Below are 19185 nucleotides of genomic sequence, written 5' to 3' on the forward strand. Positions count from 1 at the left end.
GACGTAGGGGTGGGATTGACTGGGTTGTCCACGTGTAGCGCCAGGATTGACGCCAGTGGAATGTTCTATTGAAGATCATATATTTTCACGATTGTATGGAGTGGAGTTTCTAGGTTTTTAGGCGATCGATTGGAATGGTGGACGATGGCGCCAGGGCCAGCGGCTCCAGGCGCGGTGTCTTCGATTCGGATGATTACGACACTGACAATGGGAGCGATGGATCCTTGGGAAGCAGCGATTGCAAAGGCAGCGATGCCAGCTTCGATGTCTTCTCCAAGATTATCATCGGCGTCTGTGTCATGGAGAAGAAGGTGCGTTTCTTTGGAGCTTGTAGCAGCTACTGGATTCTAGGCAAAGAATGCTCGAGCTCTTTCGAGAGATTTTGGTGATTCTGTTCTAATCCCGTGTTTGGATGAAGGCATTGTCTCCTCCGATGACGGAAATCTTGAATCGTCTACGCTCTTTTGGAGAGTTTGAGGTAAAACTGAGCTGCGATTTTACGAATGCCGAGTTTTTTTATTCGTCTCTGTGCGGCGTAGATCATCAACTTCGGAGATAAAGTCATTCTCGAGGAGCCCGTGGAAGAGTTAAGTCGCAAAGTTTGACATTGCTTGTTCTTAACGTTTTTTTCTTTTCTCCAGATGGCCCGTGTGTGATTGCCTCATCGCATTTTATTCGTCTGGTTTTCCCTTGCAAAAGGCAGAAGCATACGCGCGATTGAGAAAGTGAGTATCGTTTTCTTTTTTCTTTTCTTTTTTCTCTACTTTTTTCAGATTGTCAAAAGGTGCTTATCATTTCAGGCCTTTTCTTGTTAATGAATTGGAACCCCAGCATCTTTTGCATGACAGGCGCAAAGTTTATTCGGTACGTTTCCTTCTTTTTTACTCTCTTTATTGGTGAAGGGACTACAACTTTTTTCGTTCTCGTTGTGTGTAGCGGCTGGAAGAATATGGGATAACCATTCCAAACTATGCTTTGGTGAATAGAGAGTTTCCAAACCAGGAACTGGAATATTTCTCGGAGGAAGAGGATTACATCGAAGTGAATGGCAAAAGAATTTTTAAGCCATTTGTTGAAAAGCCTGTGAATGGTGCGTATAGAACTTCATATATACAGGTTTCACTAAAGTGGCTATGCAAGCAGGAGATAATCACAGCGTCATGATCTACTATCCTAGCGCTGCTGGCGGTGGAATGAAAGAGCTTTTCCGCAAGGTGATGAAGCATTAAGCAAAATGTAACCTCTTACCCGATGTATTAATGCCGCAGATTGGAAATCGTTCAAGTGAGTTTCATCCCGAGATAAGACGAGTTCGAAGAGAAGGCTCTTATATCTATGAGGAGTTTATGCCAACTGGGGGAACAGATGTCAAGGTAGACAACTCAACTTCTTGTTCTTAGCAGTCGCCTCTTCTGAACTGCAGGTATACACTGTTGGACCAGAATATGCTCATGCTGAGGCACGAAAATCACCTGTTGTTGACGGGGTTGTTTTGAGAAGTCCTGATGGAAAAGAGGTACAAGAAGTTCGTTTGTTTCCTAATTCTTAAAATAGCTTGGCACAGATACGATACCCAGTACTACTGACGCCAGCCGAGAAGCAGATGGCCCGAGAAGTCTGTGTGTCTTTTGGCCAAGCAGTAAGTACATTTGGTAACTTCCAAGTGGAAGAGTTCTCATTTTAACGGTTTTGGCAGGTGTGTGGTTTTGACCTCTTGCGATCTCAAGGGAGGTCTTATGTTTGCGATGTCAATGGATGGAGTTTTGTAAAAAACTCGTACAAGTAGGCAATGTTGTCCATGTTAAACTTGCTGCAACTTGCTTTCCTAGGTACTACGATGACGCTGCATGTGTTTTAAGAACCATGTTTTTGGAGGCTAAGGCACCACACCTTTCAAAGATTCCGCCCTGCCTCTCCTGGAGCGAACCCAGGCCACTTGAATTACCACGACAGGGAAGTAGCGTGATGTCCGGTACTTTTGGACAATCCGAGGAGTTGCGCTGTGTCATAGCCGTCTTACGCCAGTAAGTGTTCCTTTTCTGCCTCCATTGTGCTCACTTGTCAGCTGTCAGTGGTGATCGGACCCCCAAGCAGAAAGTAAAAATGAAAGTCACGCAAGATAGGTTACTGAACTTAATGCTAAAATATAACGGCGGAAGACCAAGAGCGGAGGTAAGCTAGCTCAAAAACTTTAATATGATTTGCTAATGCTTTCTATGCAGGCAAAGCTGAAAAGCGCTGTTCAATTGCAAGATCTTCTGGATGCTACAAGAATGCTTGTACCAAGAGCAAGGTTTGAGTTAGATCTTTTCCCTTAGCGCCTGAGGATTCTTATACTTGCATATGATGTTTCAAGATCTGGAAAGGAAAGCGACAGTGAGGCTGAGGACCTTGAACATGCAGAAAAATTGCGACACGTCAAGGCAGTTTTGGAAGAGGTACATACTAATTGTTGGTACTGACTTGTTCTAATAACTTGTTCTAATAGGGTGGCCATTTTTCTGGGATTTACCGGAAAGTGCAACTTAAGCCTCAAAAGTGGCAGGAAGCCACAGATGGTGAAGAGGAAAGACCAACTGAGGCGCTTATGGTTCTGAAGTACGGTGGTGTTCTTACACACGCCGGAAGGAAACAGGTTCGATGTGTAATGAATTTTACATATTCTCACTTTGCTGCTTCCAGGCCGAAGAGCTTGGACGTTCTTTTCGGAACACTATGTATCCAGGTAGAGTTTAACTATAGCCTTAACCGAATTTTCATTGTTCAGTTTTTGCAGGGGAGGGAACTGGATTGCTTCGTCTGCATAGCACTTATCGTCACGATTTAAAGATCTATAGCTCGGATGAAGGGCGGGTGCAGGTGATGGTTTTTCTCCTTTTCGTTCTTATGCAGATGTAACATGGTAATGGGTACCAGATGTCATCTGCAGCCTTTGCAAAAGGTCTTCTTGATTTAGAGGGCCCCCTGACGCCTATCCTGGTACTATAACTTTGCAGTGACATTATATGGCCTCACCATCTTTTGGCAGGTTTCGCTTGTAAGCAAAGATTCACCAATGCTTGATGGACTAGATACAGCCAGTATCGAAATGGAGGAGGCGAAGGTAAAATGATAGTGGTTGATGTATGCTTTAACAGTTTGCTTGCAGGCCAAGCTGTACGAAATCATGATGGCTGGCCAATCATGCTGCGAATGCACAAATGAGCCTTGGATGGTAGATGGCGCTGGACTACCTCCCAACGCTCTGGAGTTGATGAAGGAAATGGTATTGCTTTCCTGTGTTTAGAACAATCTCAGCATTGACCCGAGTTTTATAGGTACATCTGACAAAGAAAATTACCGCACAAGTCAAGCTCCTCTGCAAGGCGGAAGAGGAGCGGCTGGCCGATGGTTTAAATGAAGAAATACCTCCATACGATCAAGCCAGGGCTTTGGGGAAGACGAACATGGATGTGGACCGAATTTCTGCCGGTTTGCCTTGCGGCAGTGAAGGCTTTCTTCTTATGTATGCACGTTGGAAGAAACTCGAGCGTGACATATATAATGAGCGTAAAGAGTAAGTGGAATATTAGTGTTATCAGACGTGAGGCGAATTTTCTGATTTGCAGGCGCTACGACATAAGCAAGGTTCCGGATGTGTACGATTCTTCCAAGTAAGGAATGTTCCTTTGACTGCATTATATCTTTCTCACGATTTCTCGCAGGTACGATCTTCTACACAATGCTCATCTAAAACTGGATGGTCTCGAAGACCTTTACACGGTGGCAAAGGTGCAATGTCAAAACAGATTTAAGGAATGCTAAATTCGTGTTCGCATGTGTCCAATACAGGCCTTAGCAGATGGAGTCATACCGAATGAATATGGTATAAACCCAAAGCACAAACTGAAAATTGGATCGAAGGTACTGCTTATTGATACTTTATACGCGTTTTAATCACTCTCCTGCTTCCTTTGTACCTAGATTTGCCGTCGATTGCTGGGGAAGATTTTGATAGATCTGAGGAACACCAGAGAAGAGGCTATCAGTGTTGCAGAGTTGAAAAACGAAGAAGTTAAAATAAATCCAGATTCTGTTGGCCCACCCAAGGGGAAACATGAGGAGGACAATAAGTCTCAAAAATCTAGTGTGAAGAGTGATTCTCGGAGGTCCAGTTTGACGAGTGAGAAGTCTAATACAGACGATCACGACGACAAAGAAACGCAATATCGCCTCGATCCAAAGTAAGTTTTTTCTTTCGTTTTCTCTTTGGATCGCTGTAAACCACTTTGATGTTTCTACACAGATACGCAAATGTTAAAACACCTGAAAGGCACGTCCGCACTCGGCTGTACTTCACTTCGGTACGCTCCTTTTGTGCTCGTCAATTTCTAACTTGGCTGTTGCCGCTTTGATATCTAGGAATCCCATATACACTCGCTGATAAACGTGCTACGTTACTGCCATCTCGACGATTCGTTGGAAGGAGAACCTCCACTTGTATCAACTGAGGCGCTGGAGGAGATTTTTGAGACGAAAGAGCTTGACTACTTGACTCACGTCGTCCTACGGCTTTACGAAAACACGGAGGTAAACGAATTTCACCTTTGTTTTGCTGTGGACTTACACTTCTTTCATTTACTAAAACGCAGGTAGCGCTGGAAAGTCCTCGGCGATTTAGAATCGAGATTATGTTTAGCTGTGGTGCCGCTTTGAGTCCTTTGGAGGTACATTTCTTGTGACAGAAGTTTAGAGCGGTGCTAATGCGAGATATATGATCCAGGCATCTCCACGGTTTCGGGATCACACACTCCCGGTGCTGTCGCCCTCAACACTCCAGGAGGAGGGAGCTTTCCTGTCCTTGAACAGGCTGGAGAAGATGATCCGAGCGTTTGCCATGCCGGCGGAGGACTTCCCTCCGGCAACAACGCCGCAAGGATTCTCGGGGCTCTTCGTCAAAGGAGGTGGTGTTCTCGAGCGCCTTGCTAGCCTGTGGCCGTTTAATAAGAACGCCAACCTGAAAGCCTGAGATATGATTGACAAGCTCTTCCACCGTTCCGATGACTTGACAACATCAAAGTAAAGTTTTGACAACGAGGAACAAACAGTAAGTCTGGTCGGTAAGAGGCTGATTTGCGAGTGACGGTCGAGGATGGTCTGGTTTTCTCTTTACCTTCCGACTAATCTATAGTTTTTGTAGGCTTAGATATCATCTAAGTCCTTGAACTGGTGCCAAAACTTTCCCAACTGGCTAGTTCGCTCAAGAGGAGGTACTGTTAATTTGCTTGCTTGTTCTTGAGAGGCTTTTCTTGGTTTTCTTGTCTCTGTATTGTTGAGCTGTCGGGAAATTTATAGCTTGTTCTTGGCGTTTGCAGGGAAATTTATGGCAGCAAGGTCTAACTTTCCACCCAAGTGCTTACACTTCAAGCGCTAGAAATTTTGTAAATGTAAAGTGCGGTTTAAGTTCTTTCGAATATAACCACCTCTTGCTTAAGTTTATATTCCACCTTTTGCTTAAGTTCATATTCTAAGCTTAATATATAAACTACGACCACGAACTTAGCAAGGCAATCTGGCATGGGCGTGTGGGACGAGTGGAAGAGATCTCTCAAAGCAGACCTCAAGTCCGGTAATCCATCGTCAACGTCCATCCCGCACTCAAGTAAGACTCGACACACTCCAGCCTTCCGAGCGCTGCAAGCACTGCGGAGAACCGTATACCCCCCTGGTTCCACGTTGATATTGCTGGCCGCCATTCACAAGATCTCTTCATCCTCATTCGAGAAGGCCGCTCTGGCGAGCGGGCAAAAACCATCGTAAGTCGGCAGCGTTGGATCGGCCCCAGCGGCTATCAGCAGTTTGACACTCGCCAATTCTATTCGATTCAGCGCAGCGATGAGGGGGAGCCAGCCCTCCGGCGAGGTCCGGCTGGGATCCATATGAGGGAGCTTGAGCAAGAGCTCCAGATGCTCGGGATCGCGAGCGTTGCACAAGTGCTTGCTGGTGAGAAGTCTCGACAGGCCGCGCCATGGGCTTGAAGAGCGTGACCAAGTCATCCATTTGATGGGCGCTGAACGGCCAGGTGGGTACGCCTGGAAAGAGAACCAACCATACGAGTGACAATGTAAAGGATGTGACAAGAAAGAATGTTACCTGACCAATGAAATATCTCATCTGGCGATGGAAAGTCTGGGTCTGCCCCGTTTTTTCCAAAAGATACTGGACAAATCCATCACCAGCAGCAGAAGCACCCAGTCGATGGTGCCGCTTCACTGCTGCAAGCAGCGGGGCCTCTCTGTTCTCACCTGGGACCAGCATGTTCAAGCTGTCTACAAGATCTATGGCTGCGTACGCAGTTTCCAAGTCCGACTCCGTAATGGCTTGCACGAGTCGCGCCATTCTCTTGCCGAGGGTCAGAGCCCCGATCTCCCATCCTCGACCGCACAGCTGCGACAAGATGAGCCTGAAACCCGGTAGGCGAGGAACGAACGCTCCCACGTCGATCGATATTGGTGACTCGAGCGCAAGTAGCTCCTCGCCTTGGTGGTCGTAGACAAGAGCGCAAGGACTTGGAAAAACCAGAGCAATGGTCACCGCTCCGGTAGACTTTGCGTGAAGCTGCACTAGCTCTTTGCCGCCGCTGCCCTCTCCTGGGGCAAACACGACAACGAAGCTCATGAGGTTGGCTTGTGGTTGCTCCTCTTCATCTGCGCTAGAATGGTGAGCGTCGTCTACAATAGTGAACACGGGAGCCAGCACACTATCTCCTCTACGAATGGGCTCATCATCGTGTGAGCACTTATGACCACGAAAGATCATTCATCGCTTTCCGCCTCTTACGGTAGTTGTGCGTGGAGACCCAAAACTGACTGTCTGCCATGCCTCTCATTAGCACGATTGGATCACGGAGTGATTGCATCCTGTCATCCTCGACCTGCACACAAGTTCATGAGAGATTCGCTAACATATGCAAACATCACCTCAGAGTTGCTCCCCGGCTTTCCCCTCGGCCGCTGTCGCTTCATCGTAATCCCAAACCTAAAATGAAGGATAGCAAGCATAGTTTTTAAAGGTTTATAGGTCCTTGACTTGCTTGTTCTTGAGATGTTTCAGCGTGCCATGAATCTTATAAACTTCAAAGGTGGCATTGCGCTTGTTTATGATGGAGCGTGCGTATTGGCAACAAAACTCTCCTGGAAGGTATAGGTGATGTCGAGGGGTGGCAAAATGCGCTATTGTTTTTGCTTGTGAAGGAACACTTCCATGTGGCTCTTTGGCAAGGCTGCCAAAGGTTTTCTCAATTTAATGGAGGATTTATTGGAATTGTCTCCATGTTCCTCACCTGCAATTTCAGAAGTTTGCCAATTTCCATTGTTTTCATATTGTGTATGAGCTTGGATCATATGGAAGAGATAAACATAAGTGTACAATTTAAGGGTTTATTTATCCAGTTTTACAACTATCTGTCTGTGTATTCTCTTGATTCACTTGAGACAAATGTCCTTCTTAGATGATACATGACTACCTGTAGCCCAAAAATTCTCCACCAGGCCCTTTGTCAATTGCGGTACTCAATCACTCCTTTGCTTATGACCATCTAGTGCCTCTCTACAACTTATGATCCTTATCATCTTCCTCCTTGCTCATGCAGCTGGTAGGTTTCTTCTATGAATCCCAAGAACATTTGCAAGAGTAGTGTTTGGAATGTTGTCACGACCAATGATCATGGAAGAATTGCTCTCTTTGCAACTAGATGATCACATGAACGTGCTCTCTTCATTAGTCGAAGTGATTGATGAATGTTGACGCACGTTTTCTTCTTAGAGTTGCTTGTCAAAACATTTCCTAGTAGACTAATTATTGGGCAAATCACTTTGTTGTGGCACGCTAGAAAGCTATGGATGATCAATGATTTTGTATATGAATCATCCTGTCAAATAAGTCCCCTATATCTTTGACCTTTCTTCTTACTTTTATCATACTCATATACTCATGATGAAGTATTCCCGGCTTGATATAGGTGATCTTTGGTTTTATCATGATCACTTGAAGTAGTGGCCATCCTGAAGACAAATTAAGCACTTTGGTTAGATATGAAAGTAATTAGAAAAAATATGTATTGTTGTTGCACCTCTTGTTATTGCTGCTACTAAGCTCACTGGCCTAGAAGGAGTAGGGCTGTCAGGCATGATCCAGCTACTACTTGATAGGCACGATCTTATTGCTGCTAACTAATTGCTACTGCTCCCTTGGTTGTTGCTACTACTGCAAATTGCTGCCACTGCTGCTTGCTATCCACTGCTACTGCTTCTTGCTGCCCTTGCCATTGGTGCTACTAGTGTTGCTACTTGCTGTTCCTGCTGCTTTTTCTTGCTACTGCTGCCATTGTTGGTGTTGCTGCTTACTGTTGCTGTTGATGTTGATGCTATTTCTTGCTTGCCATCAATGCCGCTATTGCATATTGTTGCCCTACTACGCTTGTATTGGCCATTGCTATTGGTGTTGCTACTGGTGCTGGTGCTGCTCCTTGCTACCACCACTATTGCTAGTGTTGATGCTTGCCCCACTGTCGCTGCTACTTGCTGCTTTCTACTGTTGCCTCGATCACACACTAAGATGCTCCATTTCTAAACCATAGCCGAATCAATCCACAAATGTAAGCAAGGTGATGGTAAGTAGAAGGAAGAGGGGAGGAGAAGAGGAGGATTGGGAAGATGAGCACTGCATCTAAGCTGTCCCATGACAATGCTCTACACCTTCCATGTTCATAAGCGATAATCCAAGGAATTCCCAAGTTTGTGAAATTTAGAAAATTTCAAGTTTATGCAATCTAAGAAATATTCTCTTTTACCAAATCAATAAGCAATCAATGTATTTTTGGGCACTGCCTGAGGTGGTGATGTGGCCTGCTATATGGTTCCTGTAGGTTAAGGTAAACAAGAACCATAGCATTTGGGGGAATATTAAATTTTTTATTTCATCACTTCTTAAGTAGCCTTTAGTTTTTCATTAGTTTTTGTTGTTCTGCATTAAAATTTAGCATAGTTTTCCACATAAGACTTTTTTTAAATTTGAAAATTGCAACACTAAACCTCTATATTGTAGAATTAATCTTCCACCACCCAGAAGCTTGGATTTGTACTTTGGAATTTCTTGTGGGATATACTCCTTAGTTTATTCAACATTTTTCAATCTACCTCAATAAGTTCCTTGTTCTTTATGTTATTAACATCTGCAATCTTTTATTTTTGTCTTTCATTAAGCATCTAGAGATCTTGCAAGGGTTAGGTCTCCTGGAGCATCACATAAGGATAACCTTACAGTTTTGAGGCCTAGGTCATGATCCGACATTAGAATGCCCTCTATATAAATGTGAAGCGTCATTGGGTGGTATAAGTTTTCTACTCACTGTTGTGGACCATAGTGCATGACCCACTCAAGTGCCAGAAGCAACATAACACTTCATCTTTGTACATCTGGTTCTTGATGTCTTGAGAATGCTCTACTACTATGTTCTCATAAGTTGAGGTGGGGTAGTACATGCCCACACTGGCAACAGCTAAGAGAGAAGGTTTTTCAGCTAGCAAGCACACTTTTAATGCCTAATTGATGCACAAAAACCACAAATGACTCCTCATGGCCACAAAAAACAAAAGGTGGAGGCATAGCATTGTAAAGCCTTCTACTTAATCCAGTGGGCAACATTTGCCTCAGGACCTCAGGACCTCCCTATTGGGCAAATGTGGTGAAAGTGGCTGGCTCTAGAGGAACTGTGCATGATGTCTTCAGCTATGCATTGCCAACGCCCCTATACCACATCCCAAAGACATGATCTGAGACATTGGCTGCAGTCATACAACACAGGAAGTAGAGAAGAGGGATTGCTAGATTGCCTGGCACCTCCCCCCCACCCCCCATATAAGGCCCTGTTCCACCACTAAAAGTCAGCCCTCTAGCTCCTCTAACCTAATTATGTTTCAGTTGGAAAGTCAAGCAGTAGAAACGAGCCAGATGTTCACTCCCAGATGACAAGAGTGAGAGACATAATAGAGACGATAAGAGACAATGTACTGTAAGAACTCTAAACCATGCTACCGGTATATCCCCAAAACATTATTTTCAAGGATAACCAAGTGGAACTGGAGCAACAACTTCAACTTTGCGTCTTACAACTTCAAGGGCACAGTGAAGAGAAGAAGAGCGGAAGCTACGATGGTGGATGACTCTCAGGATAATCGTATATATCATAGCTATATATACATGATGAAGAGACACGCCTCTAGCCTACACTTGGATCAGTGAAGTGGCACTCCTGCCACCTAGGATCATGTCATAGAGAGCGTATACCTCAACACACAGGTGCAATGCACTCATAATTTGTTGGTACTGCTTTCTTCTACAGGCTGCTACTGCTTTGTTTCCCAGGCTTACAGATCATAGCCCGGTCAATTACTTGTCCGGCTTGGGCCTGCTTTGCTCGCTGAAAAGGACATCTTTGACGAGGTGTTTGAACTGGCCAAAGAGTACTTTAATTAGGGAGACCCAACATCACATACACTTGAGATTCTAAACCTGAAATTAAGAGTTTATTTTGTCTACAACCAAGTGACCAAAGAGTTTTGTCTGAAATTCTTCCTCTGAAATATATTTTTTGCAGCAGCACCTAGCAAGAGCTCCTCGCGCATCACATGGGCTACGTGGGAGTAAACATGGAAGTTCTCGTGGATTGCCGCAACACCGTCTTTGCGAAAGGCCTTACATCACTGGAGGAGCTCTGGTGGTGGTGTTTTGGACGCCATGGGTTCTTAACTCAATGTACTCTGAAACGGAGATTGATATTGTCAAAGGGAACCTGCAGACAATGTAAACTCCCCAGCCCAAGCCGGACGGCATTCAGGGCTATGATCTGCAAGGAACAAAACACCAAAGCCATGTCTCAACGAAAATACCCACTGCAGTAAATTTTGACAGTTTGATAAATTCTAGGGCTCGCGAGCAACAGCGACAGCACTCGCAGGAAAACAAAGCTTTGAACCCTATGCGCATCTTTGAGGATGGCCAAAGAGCAACACACTTGCTTTTTTGGTTCTAAACCGGTGTTATCTTAAAAATTAAGAGATTTTGTCTGACTTTGCTTTTCAGAAGTAAAGAGTTTTGCCTGAAATTCTTCCTTTGAAATACTTTTTTGTCTTGTGATAATTTTATTAACTTTTTAATGAGTTAATAATAATTTTATTCAGTGAGTATTACCAATAGACCTTTCTCCTTGTATATTTCTTGGCGGGTGCTACCCAGGCATTATATAGCTTACACAGCCCTGGAGAAACATAGAAGAAGATCCATCATGGGAGCCTCCTCTATCCTTAGCATTTTTGAGGGCGCCAAAAGCTTTTACATACCACCGCACAGCTCTTATCATGTTGATTTGAATCCTGCTTATGATGCAAAGTTGGATGCTGAAATTGACAAATGGTGTATGGATTTTTTGAACCTGCATGATCTCACTGATCACAAGACTCAGTTTGCCATTCAGAGCAAGCTTGGAAAACTTGCAGGCTTTGCATACCAAGCCATTTCTTCAGAGAGATTGAGTCCCATCGCAAAATTCTTTTGCTGGTTGTTTCTTGCAGATGATTTTATGGACGATCCTTCTGTCCCTGTCTCTGACCTGAAGAATGCCACACTTGCATACAAGCTCATCTTCAAAAACGACTATGATCAAGCCATAACTCTGGTGGAAAGTAAAGGCCTTCTGCGGCAAATGGGGATGCTTAACGATGTCTACACTGATCTAAAGGGTTTCATGAATCCTGGACATAAGACCCGGTTTTCGAAATCCATGATTGATGTGCTCGACATGTTTGAGGTGGAATCAAGTTGGCTTCACAAGACACTGGTTCCCAACTTTGAGATTTATATGTGGATGAGGGAGGTAACAGCTGGGGTTATCCCTTGCATGGTGGCAATGGACTTCCTTAATAATTTTGGGCTGGAAGAGGAAGGAGTGCTAGACGATCCCCATATTCAAACGCTGGAAGTGATTGCAAATCGCCATTCGTTCCTAGCCAATGACATGGTCTCCTTCAAAAAGGAATGGGCTTGTGAACAGTACCTCAATTCTGTGGCACTGGTTGGTTACAGTAGCAACTGTGGCTTAAACGAGGCAATGGAGAAAGTTGCACAAATGGTTCAGGATTTGGAGAAAGAGTTTGCTGACATCAAACAAAAGGTTCTCTCAAACAAGGACTTGAACAAGGGAAATGTCATGGGGTATGTGCAAAGCTTGGAGTATTTCATGGCTGCAAATATAGAGTTTAGCTGGATCTCTGCGAGATATCATGGGGTGGGATGGGTTTCACCAGCTGAGAAATATGGTACCTTTGAGTTCTAGTTTGCTTCTACTTGCATTAGAAGCTGGTGCTTAAAATAAAACTGATACTCATACAATTGGTGAGTATGAACAATAATATTTTGAATTTCTCATACAACTGTTGAGTAATATATTTTCATTTCTTTCTCCACTTTTTTCTTTCCGTACTAGACATTTACTTTTTGATACAACAAAAGCTTAGCACCACAAGTCTAGCAAAAAAATAGAGAGAACTACGTTAGATATTTCCAGAGCTTACTTGGAGACTGGCAAGCATCTTCATTTCTTTCTCCACTTTTTCCTTTCAGTACTAGACATTTACACAACAAAAGCTTAGCACCACGAAGTCTAGCAAAAAAAGAGAGAGAACTGCGTTAGAAATTTCCACAGCTTACTTGGAGACTGGCAAGCATCTTCAGAGCCGCGTCTATCTTTGCAGACTTCCTCGGCTTCTCCTGCGAAGTTTCCACAAGTGATTCTTCTCCAAAAGTCACCCTTACTTCAGTTGTGGTCGCCTCTGTCCGGAAGAAACTGACTTTCATGCCTTTTCTCGCGCAAAGCTCCATAAGAATGCGCACAGGATGGAAACGTAGCGTCGCTGGAGTGACCAAAGGCGATAACAAAGGCAGCACCACTCTCCACAACTTCTCCAAATCGAAGTTAGTGTCCACAAAGATGGCACCGGTTATGCTTTCAAGTAAGTCTCCAAGCACCTGAGAAAAGAGAGGCCAGAATGTAGAGACGACAACCGGAATATGTTTACGTACCTTTGGGGACGACAAGTCGTCGAAGCATGAAGCGTCTGGTTTTTCCTTCACGTTTTGCACGAACTTTCGGATCTCGCAGTCAAGTTCCACCGAGCCATGCTGAAGATGCTGATGTAAGCCGTGCCTCACAACCAGCCGAGCAAACCATTTGTTGTTCACGGCTGCAGACCGCAAGTCTGTGAGTGTTCCTGGAGGTAATCCTGGATGAGTCTCGAAGAGGTGGCGGGATACAAGGAAGTCCAGGACGCCATCGCCAAGGAACTCTAGCCTCTGTATTTGTTTTCGATTAGAAAAAAAGCCCAGCTGATAAACCAAGGAACTTACCTGATAGCAGAGCAAGCAGTTCGGTTGAGATGCGTGAGTTATAGCTTCCACCAAGAGGCTCCTGTTTTGAAATTTATACTGCAGCTTATGCTCTAAAGACTCCAACGAGGCCTGGAGATGTTGAAACGATTCAGCCGGCAGGGAAGCTTGGCGAGCCGAGGCAAGCAAGCCTATGTCGAATTCTATGTCAATGCCGAGCTGTTTCATAAGCTCCATGGCGCTCGGAGGTCCAGACGTGGCCAAGTATGCACCGATAAGGGCCTCTACAACGTCGGCGAGAGCTTTCCTTCGAATCCCCCGATGGCCGTTGGCACACGATGAAAAATAATTTTCCTCGTTTTCATAGCTCCCCTGCTGGTGCCTACATTTTGATGAATCAGAGGTAAGCATGCCCGGGCCAGTCCAGTTGGAAGGATTGAATTCTTCGTCGCGTATGTATTCCTGCAAGGCAACGTTGAACATTTACACTACAGGAAGAAAGATCGCGCATACCGCAATGCCAGATGATTTTGCCAACTGATGTAGCGCTGCATTACAAGTAGCGCGAGACCTTCTCGCACTGAGCTGGCCTTCGTGTTTCTTATCGTAGACCAGGAACAGCTTTTGAGTCACGACGTATTTGAGAAACGAGTCCCCTAGAAGCTCCAAACTCTCATATGAGAACTCTTCGTGACATTTTTTGCTGGTAATTGCTTCGAGGATCTGGAAAACCATCTCACCACTAAGATTCATTTTCAAGGATAAAGATGAATACCTTCGCTGCAGGAATCCATGGCCACAGTGGTGAGCGCAACTGTATGGCACAGACGGTCGAAGTAAACTGGTGAAGAAACGAAGGGACGAAGTATAACGATCGAATTAGTCCGGACTTAATCTCTAGGCACAGGCACAACTCAGGTGGTAGCTCTACAAAACTTTCTTCTTGTCTAGAACCTGCAACATAAACTCCGACACTATAAATTGTAATTTCTAAGCAAATATCGAGTTTTCACCATGATCTTCCTTGGGTCTTATGAGGAGATTATGAAAAGCATGCGTTGGCTTGGCTTTCAGCAATGGCTGATCTGGAAGCCGTAACGTCCTTTGATACCTGCAAAAACGTGAGCTTGGTGAGAGAAGGTAGGCACAGGCTGCGATAGACGCTCACTTGTCTTTGTAATAATCTATGTACGTGAAGCCCCTCTTCGGTAGTAGTGATGCCGCAGTAAAATTCTCTAGAACCCCTGTGACACAGAAAAGCCTGCCATTGTGCACGGTAGCTACGACCATGTCCTGGAGCGCAGAAGAATGTACGTAGCCATTAGCAGTGCAGAGCATGTCCGCGTGCGTCTTCTCCCCCACACCATCCCCATCTATTGGAGAAGATGGTGAGAAATTACTACAAAGTGTCCTGTATACCCCCGCAGTCGCATGAACACTCGTCCAATCAATACTGTCGTTGTCATCATGCACAGGTAGCAGAAGAAACGCTTGAGATTTGTTCCAGAGGATTTCTTGAGGACTTCCCGAGCAGCGTGCCAAACGGTTGAAAGCTCCGTTGAGCAGTAGCTCTTGATATGCCTTGGCTGCCTTTACCTGTATCAGAAGAAAGACGTGCCTTTATCAATCGTGTCTCCTATTCTTAATGAACAAAATCCTTCGTACCTGATTGGCATCCAGCTGAATTGGCCCGACGCGATGCACTCTAGCGTTGACAACTCTATTTCTTGAGAACAGGGTCACTTCAGAATCGGTTACTTCTGCGTCAATGACGCAATTTACCAGAAATCCAAAGTTCGAGTATGTTCGTGATTCAGGTGGCTCAATCACGAAGCAGATTTTATAAAATTGCAACTGCACCTCTGACTCGTTAAACACCCAGCTTCCCTCGAAAATGAGTGGCTTTGCAGTCGAGAAGATCTCCTTGCGTTTTCCTGCAATCCGCGCGTCATTAATGGCCAAGCAAACTTAATAGAATAGTCGAATACCTGATTCATTCTTCCGCATCGACTGGTCTTCTTCATCGAAATCGTCAACATCTGGGCAAAGCGTGTCAGGTCTAACTTCTCCCATGTCATAAAGTTTCCGGCAAGCTTGCAAACACGCTGCTTTTTTCGCGAGCTGTTCTGTACGTCTCAGAGGACCTTCTACTGAACGCAGAGGAGCGTTGGGTGGAAATTCCACAGTGCAGACGAACGAATCTTTGAACGAAAACTTTGGTTTTGCATTGTAGTACCTGCGGCACAGAAGATAAGCATAAGAGAGATAGACGAAAGAAATACCTGTCACCAAGACGAGCACAATACTCGTGAATGAAGCTCACGCTGTCCTGCGAACTTTTACAAGCACCTGATTCCACACGGAAAAACTCCAGGTCACCTTCTGGAGGTGCCTCTCTCGTAATATCCATATAATTTCGGAAGATTACTTGATCTTCCACCACTCTTTCGCTTGTACACAACTGGTTAAACAGGTTCAGCTGCTCTACATTCCCCCTGTACGTATCAGATCCATGTTTAGAATGCAATTACAAAGGACAAACTATTTACGTTTCCAGAAGCCATACATAAGTTGATGATAATCGGTTTCGAGCACGTCCTCGGGATTGAACATGGCTTTGCAAAGTTTGGCATACGTCAAATCTGATTACACCGCAGCATGCCTGGACATCAAGACCTTCTTCTGCAACTGAGGTCGCTATTAGCAGATTAAGCTACAAGATATACAAGGAACGTCACACATAAAAAAGCGTAAGAACTACCAACCTTGCCACCTGCAAAAGAGTCTAGAACCTCCTGCTGCTGGGTTGGATTTCTTGCATCCGTATCACGCACACCAGTCATCTAATCACAATGGAGATGAGAGAGAAACGAAAGCTGAGATATGAGCTTGGCTAAGGCCATGGCCACAATCACACGTTCCACAAAGACAATGCAACGCATGTTTGTAATGCCCCTGAAACATGATATAAGAAAAACTTCCAGGGAGGGCAAAACTAACCTCAATCTTTCAAGCACATCCAATAGTACCAGTACTTTCGGGCTTAATGTTCCTGAAGTCATTTCCTCTAAGGTCGGATAAGAGCGTGAAGATACTGATTGTGTGTTTGAATGGTTTAGACAAACAAAAACAAAAACAGAAAAGAAAAGAAAAGAGAGGTATTGAAGAAACATTTTGTAAGAAACACTCTTTCAAGCTTGTTTTCACCTCCTCCTCCTCCAATGAGACATCTGGCTTCCATTTTAAATGAAAATGGGGAGAGTACCCATGAGGCTTGCGTAAGGCCATGGTGTTCTGAAATGTTATCCCAAATGTAAGCCATAAATTTTTCCTTTCCAATTTGCCAACTTACCTCGTCCACCCGACCAACACTGCCTTGGCTTGTGCTAAGTTCCTTTGCCAAGGTTCTCGCCTATTGTACCAGCTCCTACTTGGTCCTATTTGGTTTCAGCTACTCACTGCACGAGTAACGGAGAGTTAGCCTTCCATCCACGGATTCCCAAATCCCTCCCAATCCCCCTCCCCGGGTTAGACTGGACTTAAGGTTCGGCTACACTCCCCGCAGGCATAAACAACCAAGCACACCAAGCCTCCAGGTTCTTAACACCCCTTGGTACAACAAGACTTGATCATGGGACCCTCTAAATCCCAAGCCTTGGGTGCAACACTTGCTTCGGGACATCAGGGTGAAACACCGTGGCCTAACAGCTCGGTATGGGTACCTCTACCCCCCCACTTCCATCCCGAAGGGAAGGCCCAAGCCCCTAGGAAGGGCGAGGACTAATGAGCCACAAGGTACTCAAGTGGGGCACCACTCCACATGAGCCGGGAGCACCGCAGTTGGTTTCCCTTTCGGGAGTGGGAGCTGCTCTTGAGCACTTCCCTGGGTGGCCCCTCCGGCACCACCCAAGCCCATGCTCACTCCCACCCAAGGCCCCTCGGCCCCAGTCTCAACCTCAAGTCAGTTTGGAAGCACCACTGGGAGTTCCTTCAAGACTCGTTCCTGGACCTCACTATCCCTACTATACTTTTGGAACCCCCTGTAGCCCGCCCCCCCCCCCCCCCCAGGAGACGCACGCTTTGGGCTTTCACCCCTTGACCCGTATTAGTATTTGGACTTAGTCTAGAATTCGATCTCGGACTCGATCTCGGACCCGACTTTGGACTCGGTCTCGGACTCGATCTCGGACTCGATCTCGGACCCGATCTCGGACTCGACTTCGGACTCAACCTCGAACTTGGTCTCGGACCCGATTTGGATCTCGGACTCTATCTCGAACTCGGTCTCAGAGTCGGTCTTGGACTCGATCTTCGACTTGGTCCCATCCGATGAACTCTTTGTCATTTCGGTCATGCTTTCGGGGATCCTTTAGCCTCGGGGAGTCAGTTCCTTACACCAAAGTCCCAAACGGTGAAAAGGAAGAGGAGCAATCCTCTAATGCAGTGACCAAGGATACGGTCACATGGTGAGGAAGTCCCAGAGGACCTTGGGACTTAGTGGTTGGGCCTGTGGGCCTCGATCCAGTGGCAGTGTTGGCGAACACGGCTATGGGCAGAAAGGGACTTGGTGGGGACCGAAAAAGGGATATTGGGGAAGGTTATTCCTCATGTCTGTGGGCATCCTAAGGATGCTAAGGAGTGGATCTGGGGTGATCACTCATGGATGGATGGCCCAGTCTTTGAGAGACGGGATTGTGATGTAGGTGGGGTCAGGCCACTGGTATGACTAAGGTGAATGGGCATGGCCTTAGCGTAACAGGCTGATATGTCGGTGGTACCTTAGAGTGTCGGTCATGGGTTCGGACACGTGGAGCACTTGGACCAAGTGCAATGGTTGAGTGGCATAGATGCCATTCTTGGGGCTAGCAAGTCCCTTCCAAAATAGGACTTATGGAGGTTGTGAGTGAGACTCTTCCAAGTGGTTAAAGGTGTGGTTACGTGACTAAAGTAGAATGGAAAATTTAGTCGCTTATAGTGATATTTGCCAAAGGCCTATCCATATAAAACATTTCATAAATGGGGATTGGATTTTATAAGTCTTATGGTGACAAACAATAAGAAGAACAAATACATTTTAGTCACTATTGATTATGTGACTAAATGGGCAAAAGTTATACCTATGAAACACGGAAATGAAGAATGTTAGGCAAGTGAAAATAGAAGTCTTCATCTTTTTGTGGCATATTTATAAACATTACATAGCTCAAGAGAATCTCGTGCCTCTCCTTGTCTGTCGCGAATGTGACTTTGGGTATTGAAAGTTACCTGTCGGCCTGTCCTTACGGACACTCTTTCATTACTGCCACGATGGTAGAAGGTCAGTATTGCTAGTTCCCTTTATCAGCCCCTCTTGTTCAAGTGTTAGTAAACTGGGCTTAGCACCTGTACTTAGCCAGATGGACATAAGGTAGGAGTTTCTAGCTGAGCATACTCTGCCTGGCCTTTAGTTCTCTTTTGCTTTGTTTTGCACTGGCTTAACAAGAACCCTCATGTATTAAGATTAGTCCCTCAATATCGCCGGATGATAGCTTACCGTGTCTGCCAAACACCTTCGCTATCATGCCCTTTGTGTTAGTCTCATTTCGGTCCCAAATGTTATTTATGGAAAGTGTTTAGATTTACTCATTTGGCATATCTACGGAATGTAGAGATTGGCCTAAACACAATAGTGTTCGTTTCGTGTCCAAATTTGCAATCTAGCGCCATTTCATATTTAGTAAGTTTCAAGCTTGTCCTAGAGACTAACTCCTGATACTAAAGGAAGCG

At 45.3% G+C, this 19185-nt stretch overlaps 3 protein-coding genes and 1 pseudogene across 6 annotated transcripts; 2 read left to right on the plus strand and 2 right to left on the minus strand.

Moving 5' to 3' along the window:
- The first annotated feature begins 116 nt into the window (after positions 1 to 116).
- On the plus strand, positions 117 to 5473 carry LOC9639595 (inositol hexakisphosphate and diphosphoinositol-pentakisphosphate kinase VIP1). Of its 4 annotated transcripts, XR_002991089.1 has the most exons (32): positions 117 to 311; positions 419 to 478; positions 540 to 586; positions 642 to 725; positions 801 to 864; positions 937 to 1090; positions 1144 to 1214; positions 1269 to 1373; positions 1424 to 1516; positions 1565 to 1639; positions 1697 to 1782; positions 1830 to 2024; positions 2073 to 2172; positions 2223 to 2293; positions 2357 to 2438; positions 2489 to 2635; positions 2683 to 2725; positions 2777 to 2859; positions 2917 to 2979; positions 3029 to 3103; positions 3149 to 3265; positions 3318 to 3556; positions 3609 to 3653; positions 3705 to 3771; positions 3832 to 3903; positions 3964 to 4223; positions 4286 to 4343; positions 4402 to 4569; positions 4632 to 4706; positions 4763 to 5086; positions 5180 to 5249; positions 5355 to 5473. XR_002991089.1 is itself a non-coding variant. In XM_024665256.1 (31 exons), the coding sequence occupies exons 1-31, from the start codon at positions 135 to 137 to the stop codon at positions 5411 to 5413; spliced, it is 3216 nt and encodes a 1071-aa protein (XP_024521024.1). In that variant the 5' UTR covers positions 117 to 134; the 3' UTR covers positions 5414 to 5473. The 4 variants fall into 4 exon arrangements, 1 of the variants encoding a protein (XP_024521024.1); XR_002991088.1 differs by having other exon boundaries at positions 4763 to 5249; XR_002991090.1 differs by lacking the exon at positions 5180 to 5249.
- Positions 5417 to 7002, minus strand: LOC9639596. Its single transcript, XM_024665257.1, has 3 exons — positions 6960 to 7002; positions 6133 to 6913; positions 5417 to 6071 (listed from the first exon to the last, which is right to left on the minus strand). Exons 2-3 carry the CDS (start codon positions 6796 to 6798, stop codon positions 5736 to 5738), a joined length of 1002 nt encoding a protein of 333 aa, XP_024521025.1. The 5' UTR covers positions 6799 to 6913; positions 6960 to 7002; the 3' UTR covers positions 5417 to 5735.
- Positions 7003 to 11323: 4321 nt separating this feature from the next.
- Positions 11324 to 12370, plus strand: LOC9639627 (microbial Terpene synthase-like protein 1). Its single transcript, XM_024665262.1, has one exon. The coding sequence runs from the start codon at positions 11324 to 11326 to the stop codon at positions 12368 to 12370; it is 1047 nt and encodes a 348-aa protein (XP_024521030.1).
- Positions 12371 to 12430: 60 nt separating this feature from the next.
- LOC9639597 lies at positions 12431 to 16497 on the minus strand (annotated as a pseudogene).
- Positions 16498 to 19185: the final 2688 nt, after the last annotated feature.

The sequence above is a fragment of the Selaginella moellendorffii genome, unplaced genomic scaffold (genome assembly GCF_000143415.4).
Source record: "Selaginella moellendorffii unplaced genomic scaffold, v1.0 SELMOscaffold_120, whole genome shotgun sequence".
NCBI lineage: Eukaryota > Viridiplantae > Streptophyta > Lycopodiopsida > Selaginellales > Selaginellaceae > Selaginella > Selaginella moellendorffii.

Coding starts and splice junctions, on each gene's coding strand:
- LOC9639627 (XM_024665262.1), top strand. CDS start 11,324: ATGGGAGCCTCCTCTATCCTTAGCATTTTTGAGGGCGCCAAAAGCTTT.
- LOC9639596 (XM_024665257.1), bottom strand. CDS start 6,798: ATGATCTTTCGTGGTCATAAGTGCTCACACGATGATGAGCCCATTCGT. Junction 6,072..6,132: donor TGAGATATTTCATTGGTCAG/GTAACATTCTTT, acceptor TTCTCTTTCCAG/GCGTACCCACCTGGCCGTTC.
- LOC9639595 (XM_024665256.1), top strand. CDS start 135: ATGGTGGACGATGGCGCCAGGGCCAGCGGCTCCAGGCGCGGTGTCTTC. Junction 2,636..2,682: donor CACACGCCGGAAGGAAACAG/GTTCGATGTGTA, acceptor TGCTGCTTCCAG/GCCGAAGAGCTTGGACGTTC. Junction 3,557..3,608: donor ATATATAATGAGCGTAAAGA/GTAAGTGGAATA, acceptor TCTGATTTGCAG/GCGCTACGACATAAGCAAGG.